Raw genomic sequence first — 12,105 nt, 5'->3', positions numbered from 1 at the left:
TGAGTCAGGGTTCCCCTTGGGGGCGAGCAGAAATTTGGAAGCGCTATTCCTTTAACACCTTAATTCTTGGGACTTTGTGATCATTGTATGTTACTGGGCAAGGCTGTAAATCCTTTTTATTCTTTTTTAAGGTATGTAGGTAATGTTTATTCAGAATGAGAAAAGAAGCCAAAATTTAAGTATGGAAAAGTAACAAATGACAAACACATCACATAATCCAGAAAAATAACAAAAGTGCTTTTATTAATGAACTGCTTGACACACCTCTATAATACTCATTTCTTCAATTTCTTGGCCACACTCTCTCCTATGACATTCACATGACATTCTCATATGATTGTCTTCTCATATGACAACAATTTTGAAATACTATTTTCTATACTGAGATATGTGATGGTTATTCAGCTGTTGTCTCTCAACCCCAAACCCCTCCCTTCTGTACTCAGTTCTGGGATGCTGGCCTGCAAACCATACTCATGCTTTGCCATCTAGATCTGTTTGACTCTGCCAATAGCAGGCTGGGGAAGGAGACGGGAAGGCAGGAAGAGCAAGAGGAACCTGCTTCTCTTTGTTTATTTGCTGTTCTGGCAGCATTACCCCAGCAATGGCCCCTCACCACTTGGAGCTCTGGACTTTTAAGTCATAGGCTCCATTACATTACCTTTCTTGTTTAAGCAGTTTCAGCTTTTTTCTTTTTTCTATTTTCACTTGTAACCAAAGGCCCATTAAATGATATAAGTATTGTCAATTTAAAGATACATGAACCCCAATGCTCACTGCAGCACTATTTACAATACCCAGGACATGGAAGCAACCTAAATGTCCAATGACAGATGAATGGATAAAGAAGATGTGGTACATATATACAATGGAATATTACTCAGCCACAAAAAAGAATGAAATAATGCCATTTGCAGCAACATGGATGGACCTAGAGATTATCATACTAAGTGAAGTAAGCCAGACAGAGAAAGACAAATATCATAGGATATCGCTTCTATGTGGAATCTAAAAAAATGATACAAATGAACTTATTTACAAAATGGAAGTAGACCCACAGACATAGAAAACAAACTTACGGCTACCAAAGGGGAAAGGGGCGGGGAGGGATAAATTAGGAGTTTGGGATTAACATATACACACTACTATATATAAAATGGATAACCAACAAGGACTTAACTGTATAGCGCAGGGCACTATACTCAATATTTTGTAATAACCTATAAGGGAAAATAATCGGAAAAAGAATATATATACATATAACTGAATCACTGTGCTATATACTTGAAACTAACACGATATTGTAAATCAACTCTACTTCAATTAAAAAATAAAAATAAAAAAATAAAAAAATAAAAAAGAAGGGAATTCCCTGGCAGTCCAGTGGTTAGGACTTGGCACTTTCACTGCTGGGGCTTGGGTTCAATGCCTGGTTGGGGAACTAAGATCCTGCAAGCTGCGTGGTACAGCCAAAAAAAAAAAGGAGACGTTGATAGGCTTTGCCACTTAAATATGATATGGAAAAAGACCTCTAAATTCTTCTTTAAAACAACTAAGCACAGAACAACTAAATAACATTGTCCATTTAAAGAGCACGATTTGGGAGAAGACTTTCTTAGGTACAAAGCAGTACTAGTCTCGTGACTTCTTAGCAAACACATTTCTTAGTTTTCCCAATTAGGGTTTTAATCATGAGAACTTTTGGCTCCTTCCTCACTTAGTTTGGATTTTTTTCTGCCCCAGATCATGTCACTGAAATCTGATTGAAATGAATAGCTTTTGGCAGTAGCTTCTTAGATGAGGATCCTCTAACTGTCATGGAATTTTCTATTCAGCCAGAAGCCACCCACTTCTCAGCAAAGGACAATAGAAGGTGGTGATGGGGAGACAGATGTCTTGCCGTAGTGCCCTGCTCAAAGTTTTCCTCACATGTTAAAAAGACCAGAGGGGAGATTAGTCATGTAGTTTGTCTACATAAGAGTGTTAACCAGAGTAATTTAATTTTTCTAATCAAACATTCACTGTCAGTTCATCTTTCAGGGGGGAAGGAGAGGAATTAAAAACACAGACAAATTCATCCTTATTTCTCGCTTATCCAGTGTGTGCTGGCAGTAAGGGGTCTGTGCCCTACAGCGTAGGGCCTACACAATCATTCAGACACCCAGGTTCCTGCTATTGAGTAGCCCCACCAGTCTCTAGGGCACTGGAATCCCACACTGAAGCCTTTGCATCTCATCAGCAGAGGATGAAAGAGAGAGAGTATGGAGGATTTCCAGAGAGATTTTATGGGCTCAGCCTGAAAGTGATCTGTATTACTTCTGCCCATTGTTCCTTGGCCAGAATTAGTCACAAACCTACATTTACCTGCAAGGGAATTTGGAAAATGTGGTCTAACTATGCCAGAAGGAAAAGGAAATGGAGTTTGGGGAACATGTATAACATCGTCTCTGCCACAGACACACCGTAAAGTCTGGATTGAAACATTAATATAACTATTTCCTTAATAACTGGCAGGTTGCTTGTTGTAGGCAAAGGATTATTAAACCTCTCTTCCCTTCTACATAAGAATCTGACCTTTGGTTAACTTTCTAGCTCTGTTTCCCTGGAAACCTGATAAGGGAAGAATGTCAAACTCTAGCCAGGCAAGATTGCTTATGATAAAAATGACCCCTGCTTAGTAAATTGCATTAGACTGGGAGAACTATAAATACTGGACAGAAAGCCAGGACTCTGGGCTTCTCTGAGTATGATGACTCTTGTGTAATTGGCCATGGCCCTTGGAGGAATGCTGGAAGTCATGTCAGTGGAGTTGCTTCAGAGAAATTGGCTCCTACAGGATATGAGGGTTTTAAGCCAGACGACTCCTGCCGCTACCCTTCCCTCCAGTGAGTCTAGTTCCCTTACTGCTCAGCTGTCACTTCAGGACCAAACCGAACAGCTCCGGGGTAGCTGATGGACTGCTTCATGATGGTCACAAGGACTCCTCCAGAGGAGAAACATGCCCGCTGCTCCCTACCACGAGCTATGTTCCTGTCCTGGGCAGACGGGTGCAAATGGGGGCTATGACCGCAGAGATGACTTATCTACTAGGCACAGAATGCACGATGCCGAGGGCCCACAGGACTGTTAGCGACCCATGAAAATGCATTAATTTCTTTTAAAATGAGAAGAAAAAAATGAACTTTTCGGTCAAAGATAATGTTTTTTGGTTTTTTTTTTTTAAATTTTATTTATTTATTTATTTATTTATTTTTGGCTGTGTTGGGTCTTCGTTTTTGTGCGAGGGCTTTCTCTAGTTGCGGCAAGCGGGGGCCACTCTTCATCGCGGTGCGCGGGCCTCTCACTATCGCGGCCTCTCTTGTTGCGGAGCACAGGCTCCAGACGCGCAGGCTCAGTAATTGTGGCTCACGGGCCTAGTTGTTCCGCGGCATGTGGGATCTTCCCAGACCAGGGCTCGAACCCGTGTCTCCTGCATTGGCAGGCAGACTCTCAACCACTGTGCCACCAGGGAAGCCCAAAGATAATGTTTTGATACATAGTATTAATATATTTGTCTCTATACCAATGAAACTATAATATAATTATATAGAAATACATATGTGTAAATATTAGAATATGAATATATTCAATAAATGTATTCAAATAAATATATTTATATATAATTTTTATTATGTATAATATTTAATAAATATTTCTTCACATAAATATATATATATAGATTTTAATACAGGAAGAGGGCCATGAAGGCAAAAGTGCTTAGGGCAATGAAAATCACAATGTGGCCCTGTATGACAGTGTCATGAGGCTAGCTTGAAGGTTTGGTAGAGCCTAATGAGACCCCCATGGGTGTTACACATGAAATAGATGAAGTTTCAAAAAAAATCAGAAACTCTCTTTTTTTCTTTAAATGACCAATATCTGTTCCAGAACAAACTGGGCTTTTAATATACCAGAGTTAATCAAAATATGAAAAATAAAATACTTGTTTCTATGTCTCTGGTTACTCTTTTGCGGTATATGATTAGATCTAGAAGGTTCTTATTGACCTGATTCCAACTCTTGAAGAAAGGTGTTGAGCATAGCAACAGTTGATGACATTACACATAAGTCAGAGACAAGTTTGAGAAACTAGTCTAACTCCAACAGCTTCTTGAATTTGGCGCACCTTAAAGATGGCCTAGGACAGGGGTCCCCAACACCCGGGACGTGTACCGGTACCAGTCCTAGGTCTGTTAGGAGCCGGGTCGCACAGCAGGAGGTTAGCGGCAGGCGAGCGACGCGTCATCTGCCGCTCCCCATCGCTCGCGGTACCGCCTGAGCCATCCACAGCCCCGCTCGCAGTGGAAAAATTGTCTTTCATGTAACTGGTCCCTGGTGCCAAATAGTTTGGGGACCCCTGGCCTAGGATATCCGTTTCCAAGAAAACTGGAGTTGTTGCCACGATCACATCCCCAACAGTCGTGCTGCTGACCTTGGCTTTGCTGGTTGGTGTTGGTGCAGCCAGGACCGATCTTGGTTCTGCTACTGCAGATGCTTCTCTCTTTTTTGCAAAACCAACTCTGAACAACCAAGTTCTCAGGAGAACTAGATTTGTACTGAGAGTATTTATTTTGTTTCAATCCAAGATTGTACAGAAAAACATTTGTTCAAAACTGGTCTTGGCTTTGACTACTCCATGGCTTATTTATTTTTAGTTTTTGCTGCAGTATGACTGATTTTTTTTCCCCTTTCATCTTCTTAAGTAAAATGGTTTGCGCTGCAGATTAAAAAGTGGTTCATTTGTCTATCTGTTCATCCATCCATCCATCCTTCAAACCAGAAGCAGATTACTTAAAAAATTTTTTGATTAAAGTCCCTTCAACTTCAATATGAGGAAATCAAAGCCCAAAGCTATTAATTAACTTGCTTGAATTCACACAGGCAGTTAGAAGTTAGACTACAGGACAGAGCCAACTTTCCTGGCCCCCAGCATAGCCCTATCTCACGCAGAGCCTTTCAAAAAGGATGCTAGCAGGTCTAAAGTTAGGTAGATAGAATCAGAAGGAAGAACAGAGCTTAGTGCTTGGAAAAGACCAGCTGGTGGCCAGAGCTGGGGATTGTTGATGTTGATGAAGAGACTGGGCCTACAGACTGTTCAGAGTGCATATTTCACCGGGCACAAGATGAATCAGGCCTCCTTGGGCCCTGCTGGTTCTAAAGGCTCTGGTTCAACGTGCCGGAGGCACAGAAGGACAGTGTGCATCTGTGGGAAGTTTCCTCCAGGGAAGCCCAGCACTTTGAGACTTCTGCCAAAACCCGTCATGCAAGAGTCGTGCAGTATTTTGTCTGAAAGGGCTCATAAGCTTCTTGCCCTGAGTCATCTGAGAAACAGCAGCACATCAAACACTGACATTTAGGAAGGAGGTTAAGCCTCCCATTAAACTGGAACATTTGTAGTAAGAAATGAAAGCATAAGAAGACTTGCTGCACGGGCAAAACTGGGGCTTATGTTTCTGGTCAACAGAGTCTATGGACAAACATGACTTTTCCAAACAAACGGGTGTCAACAGTAGACTCTGACCATATGCCACAGCTAACAGGACAGTCAGCTTGAGAATGACTCCCTTTCTGTGTAGCCCTAATCTACACAGAATCTACATCTCCTAATAAAGGAAATGACGAAATGCTACGAAAGAGGACAAAGAGAAGGTCTATTTTGTCCTTTACTACAACTGTTAGAGACAATGCTTACACAGCGCTGTCTGTGTGTCAGCTCCTATCCTGAGAGCTTTATATATATTATTCAGAGCACGTTTATGAAGGACCTACTACTGTTAGCTCCTGCTTACATAAGAGGAACTAGGCACAGAGAGGTGAAGTAATTTGCCTAAGGTTGCACAGTTAGTAGGGAGCAGAGCTGGGCTATGAACCCAAATGTTGCTGTTAACGTACATGCTAACCTCCCTCTCACTAAGAATTAAGAACATAAGAAATGCCTTTCTGGATAAGACCCACAGTCCAGGATCCACCCATCCATCCACCTACCCACCCCCCGCCAGGTGGCAAGCATTGCGCTGGGCTCTGCATTTACCGTGGTGAGCAAACGCAGAATTTGTTTCCAGCTTTGGCGGTGTGTTCTTCAAATAAAGAGCTTCAGTGGCAGCCTCATGACCCCCATCATGCTCATTCCCCTGGCTGTGGCAGAGGTACTAGTTCCCCTGCAGGGCCACGTGTGTGGTGATATTCTGGGCTCACTTCTGGAGACCTAGTCTAGATCCCACTCCTCTAGCTCTTTCAAGATTTTATATGTACTTAATTTCTTGTATGGAATCATGTTCTCCTTAAAATGACGAGAGTGGTGTCTGCTTTCTGCATCTGAGCTGTGACGGACACATGTCCCTAAAGGGCTAAAGGATGAAGGTTAAATAAGAAGTGCCTCAAGCTAGGAGGGGAAACAGGAGTGGCTCTAAGAGTCAACTCATTTGCATTGGAGCAGGAGAGAGGTACCCTGGGAGGGAGGCTGGGGCTGGTAGGGGCCCTGAGATCCAGGGGAGAGAGCCCGATACACAGCACTGGTCAGAGCAGGGGCAGAAGTCCCCAGGCAGACCTGGTCTAGTGCTTTTCTGGGTGTCCCAGGGAGCCCGGGACATCCCAGCTGGATTCTGTGTAGCAACAGCATGGATAGATAGAAAGCACAATTTTTTCCCGGAGCTGAGGACCAAATTGGGAGAAGGGATGGACAGAAAGTTGCCCAGCCAAGGTCCATCTTCAAAGCTAAACACAGCTGGACTCTGTGTCTACTCTGGACATTTGTTGTTTTCTATCTATACACATTTTTGTCCCAAATAATCCTCCAACATATGAGAAAAATACATGTAGTACATTTAAGATGCACCCAACAAATATTTATCAAGTATCCACTATGTGCAAGATACCACTCTAGGCACTGAAAATATGGCAGTGGACAAACCAGATCAAAATCCCTGTCCTCAGGGGGCTTCCATCTGTGATTGAAAACTTCTTCTTCTTTTTTTTTAATAAATCTATTTATGTATGTATGTATGTATGTATGTATGTATTTATTTGGCTGCATTGGGTCTTTGTTGCTGTGCGTGGGCTTTCTCTAGCTGCAGCAAGCGGGAGCTCTTCGTTGTGGTGCGCGAGCATCTCATTGCGGTGGCTTCTTGTTGCGGAGCACGGGCTCTAGGCATGTGGACTTCAGTAGCTGTGGCACATGGGCTCAGTAGTTGCAGCGCGTGGGCTCTAGAGCGCAGGCTCAGTAGTTGTGGCGTGTGAGCTCAGCTGCTACACAGCATGTGGGATCTTCCCAGACCAGGGTTCAAACCCGTGTCCCCTGCATTGGCAGGCGGATTCTTTTTTTTTTTTTTTTTTTTTCATTTTATCATCTTTGCAATCCTTGTTTTTTTTCCCTCCAGGACTCTTTTGGGGTTTGGGATCATTTTTATTTATTTTTATTATTTATTTATTTATTTTTGGCTGTGTTGGGTCTTCGTTTCTGTGTGAGGGCTTTCTCTAGTTGTGGCGAGCGGGGGCCACTCTTCATTGCGGTGCGTGGGCCTCTCACTGTCGCGGCCTCTCTTGTTGGGGGGGCACAGGCTCCAGACGCACAGGCTCAGTAGTTGTGGCTCACGGGCCTAGTTGCTCCGCGGCATGTGGGATCTTCCCAGACCAGGGCTCGTACCCGTGTCCCCTGCATTGGCAGGCAGATTCTCAACCACTGCGCCACCAGGGAAGTCCTGAAAACTTCTTTAAGTTCAAAAAGTGTTGAAAAACGCAAACAGGTAAAAATTATCCATAATCCCATCAAAAATTCTTCCTCTACATATAAAGCAAGAAGCCAGAGTTCCTCCTTGTCCAGCTAACCCTTTCTGTTCCCCGCACATAACCATTATAAAATTTTCCTAAAATGTTAAAGACTTATTAAATATATACACCCATGTACTTTTTATTTTTAAACAAAAATAGAATAATGCTTTACAGAATGATCTACATCTACACCCAATAGATGTACATCTACACCCAACACAACATGAATCCCTGTTTTATTCTGAATTCTCCAAGCAGAGCCCAGGACAAGGATCCAAATACAGTCCTTGCCAAGTATATTTAGATCCCACTCATTTTATTGGTTGCACAGCATTTCACTAAGTGTCTGTATAATTATTATTTAATCCCCTCAAGATACACATATACTCCCTGCCTTGTCCCCACTTCCACTCACTGACATTTAGGATTTTTGGTGAATGAGTTGATGTTATTGACTCACTGTAAGGGAAGTGTATGCAACAAGGGAAAGTTCATTTTCCAAAGGCTATGGCTGCTCAGACAGGTTCTGAGGTCTGGAGAAACTGTGTTGGTAGCAGGGAGATAAAGTCTAGGAAACTTATCACTGTCCTTGTTATGCCCAAGATTTATAGTTAATACATGTTTATGTGAAGTTGGCCAAATTAGTCACCATGATGATCATAAAACTGAAAAGACCTCATTAATTTAGTGGTTTATTTTCCCTTTGCCAGTGATAGCAGCCACTTGCTTCTTTATATCCTTTGGTCTAAATTTCATCATATATCAACAGTTCTATCACGTCTTCTAGGACCAGTCCTTAATGCCATATTTAAGATTGGTAATTTTTTAATGACAAAACTACAACTGATTAATTATCTGAGTGATTTTATCTGTATTTCGTGGTAGTGATGTTCTCAGATCACTGAACAAAAGATGGGAATTTATATTACTAAGTTGAGTGCCAATTTCTAAGGTCTTTTGTGTCTTGGTGGGTGATTTCAGTATCTGAGATCAGCGCTATCGGTCATTATTTCTAGACCCTCCAGGAGAACCGCGGTGCAGCAAGCGGGGAGGTTTTGGGTTGGCAGCAAAGAGCTGGCGTCAGGCCCTGGCCCACCTGTGTGCCTGCTTCCTGGGTCTCGGGATGAGAATACCTCTCTGGCCTACTTGTCGTGAGGATCAAAGGGAAAACCAAATGTAGGGGATTCTTCAGGTACCAGCTACTATACAAATATATGGGAGGAAGAATCTAGATTTTGCTAGGCTGTAGCAGGTAACCTTAGCTGTTGTCTACACGCCCGCCTTAGAGAGTCAGCACCCTCAAGTTGAACCCCTCACTATGTCATAGTCCCCACTAACAGCTCATTCAACTCTCCAAAAAGCCTTAGCAAATGGAGCGAATTTTACTGACTATTTCATGGGGAGATGGAAGAGAAGATTCCTTCACACACTCCACAGCAAAACCTAATGATCTTTTCTGTCAGAAACATCTGTTCTTCCTTGAAAGCTCACCTCTGGCTACCAGGAACCTGAGGGTTGTCTCTTCCTTGTCCAACAGACACTGCCCAGCCTCGATGGCTGCAGCTTTTCTTCACCCCTTCATCTTCCCTTTGGGTCTTTCTGTGCCTCCCCGTGCCTCCCCCGCACCTCGCCCCACTGAGTTTTGATAGAGCAATTACCCCTTCAATCTTGGATTCTCATACCATCTTCCTATTCCCTGGTCAAAACATCCTTTCAAGGTTCTCCTACTCTCCTAATAAAGTGGTGGGGGCATTTTAAATAACAAACGTTTTTGCTGGCATCAACTTCTTTTTTCCTTGCCATAACATTATTAGGTAATTTTGCTATTCTTAGATCCAGAAACTTGGGCACTAAGGCCACCCCACATCTGGCGCTTAGGGACTTGCTTAAGGTGACAGAACAGCTCTGGGGCAGTTATAAAGCAGCGCTGACCCGTAATCCAGTGCTCATCTCACTGCATCAAGCCTGAAATACAAATAAACTGGGAAGCTTTCAGATTCAGGGGAATCCAGAACTCTGGACTACAAGGGCCTTGGCTTTCATCTTGAACAAATCCTTCATTGTAGAGAGGTTAAAATGGAAACTTTTCTTTCAGTCTCTGAATCCTAAAAACACAACATAGATTAGACGGTTACTTTAAAACATATGTACTTGCCTGGTGGGTATGATTTCCAGGAACATATACAGACTTAAACTGTTTCATGAGATTCCGAGCTCCAGCAATATCCCGAAGCGAAGTAAAGAGTTCATCCACGGCACTTCTGGACTTGTGAAATGTCAGGTTAATTGAAGAGTCACAGCCTGAAACAATCCAGATATATTTGCTTCAGTGAACAAATCTTTACACTGAGTTTTAATCATGACAGGTTGAGCTCATGTAACATAGTTGTTGTTGTTGTTTTTTAACCCTATTTCCCCCTGGCTGTTCACCAACTGGGCTGTTTCAATCATCCCTGAGCAATGAAACACATTGAGTGTAAATGCCTTTGACAGAAGTAGAACTCAGAATTGCCTGGGATTGTAGACACTGGCTTCAACCCCTAGACTGCAGAAGTTTCACAAAAAGAAAGCTCCCCAGGGTCTGGTGTCCTCAGAACACAGCTTTGGGAAAATAGGCGACACAAAGGAAAGGACAACACAAAGGAGACACAAAGGAAAACACAACAGAGAGCGGTGATGAACTGCTCTCACTTGAATCCCACCATCAGTTTCCATAAAATAGAACAGCAAGAATGAAAAGATCATAGAGTTGCTCCAATAACAGAACTTGCTGGGATGGGCATCTAATGCACTAACAAAGCATATGGCATATTTCAAAAGGCAGCCATTCAAAGCTGATCAAACACAAAGGGGGCCTAATAAGAAGACTGTTCTTGGAAGTGGTTCTATTTCTCTTTGAAACTTATAATAGATGGATTTCTTCTCTGTCTTGTTAGAAGCTCATGCAGAAGAGGAATGATCATGGTAAGTCAGAAGTTCAAAAAATAGAGAAAGATTCAAGATGAGTATTTTTGACTGTTGAAATATTGCAGATACATGAACTCATCAATCCCCATATCACCCTTATGAGACAGGAGCTACTCTTTCCCCCATTTGAAGGATGAGGGAGCTGAGGGCCAGAGAGATTAAGGAACACTCCCATCAGCACACTGTCGATGTTCAGCCCATGTTCGCTCAGTCATTCTGGACTGGTTCACCTGTAGGTTTGGGGAACAGTTCTTGTGCCCTCTGCTTCCTGCCTCAAGTACCTGCATGTCTGTCTCTGAGTCTGTCTGTCTCTGTCTCTGTGTATCTCTCCTCCTGTCTGGGGGCTTTCTCTGGTTAGAAGCATGGAAGTCAGCACTCAGAAACAACATAGCTTTCTCATGGCTTGGGGGGTACCATTCTGAATTGTGGTCTCCATAGCCTTATGGAGGGGGCAGTAGGACTGAGTCCCAGTTGCCCCCAACAGTAACTCCCTCCTGAATGCCTCCTCTACTGGCTTTCCTTCCTCTCCTGTCTCACTTCCCTACGTCCTGACCACACTGCCTAGGACATCTTCTCAAATACAGTACTTGCACCCAAATCCTTGTCTCAGGACACCAGAGCTGCCAGGGTGATTTTAACACAGGGAGCTTGGGTCCAGAGTCTATATTCTTTTTTTCAGAACAGATTTATTGAGATTCAGTTCATATACCACACAGTTAACCCATTTCAAGTGTACAGTTCAATAGCTTTTAGTATATTCACATAGTTGTACAATCATCATTCCTACAATCAACTTTAGAACATTTTTATCACCTCAACAAGAAACTCCAGGGCTTCCCTGGTGGCGCAGTGGTTGAGAATCTGCCTGCTAATGCAGGAAACACGGGTTCGAGCCCTGGTCTGGGAAGATCCCACATGCCGCGGAGCAACTAGGCCCGTGAGCCACAACTACTGAGCCTGCGCGTCTGGAGCCTGTGCTCCGCAACAAGAGAGGCCACAATAGTGAGAGGCCCGCGCACCGCGATGAAGAGTGGCCCCCACTTGCCACAACTGGAGAAAGCCATAGCACAAAAACGAAGACCAGGGCTTCCCTGGTGGCGCAGTGGTTGAGAATCTGCCTGCCAATGCAGGGGACACGGGTTCGAGCCCTGGGCTAGGAAGATCCCACATGCCACGGAGCAACTAGGCCCGTGAGCCACAACTACTGAGCCCACGTGTCTGGAGCTTGTGCTCCACAACAAGAGAGGCCGCGACAGTGAGAGGCCCGCGCACCGCGATGAAGAGTGGCCCCCACTTGCCACAACTTGAGAAAGCCCACGCACAGAAACGAAG

General features: G+C 43.6%; 1 protein-coding gene across 4 annotated transcripts in view; it reads right to left on the bottom strand.

Moving 5' to 3' along the window:
- The window catches only part of SCFD2 (sec1 family domain containing 2), a 409,841-nt gene that overhangs the window by 31,760 nt on the left and 365,976 nt on the right, over nucleotides 1-12,105 (bottom strand). For all 4 annotated transcript variants that reach the window (XM_007180800.3, XM_007180802.3, XM_057547228.1 and 1 more), the window contains exon 6: nucleotides 9,962-10,107. In XM_007180800.3, the coding sequence (XP_007180862.2) occupies nucleotides 9,962-10,107 (146 nt within the window). The remainder of the gene's footprint in view (nucleotides 1-9,961; nucleotides 10,108-12,105) is intronic.

Source organism: Balaenoptera acutorostrata, chromosome 5, assembly GCF_949987535.1.
Source record: "Balaenoptera acutorostrata chromosome 5, mBalAcu1.1, whole genome shotgun sequence".
Lineage (NCBI taxonomy): Eukaryota > Metazoa > Chordata > Mammalia > Artiodactyla > Balaenopteridae > Balaenoptera > Balaenoptera acutorostrata.
Note: the sequence above shows the minus strand (reverse complement) of the source record. Positions and strands in the feature narration are given on the sequence as shown.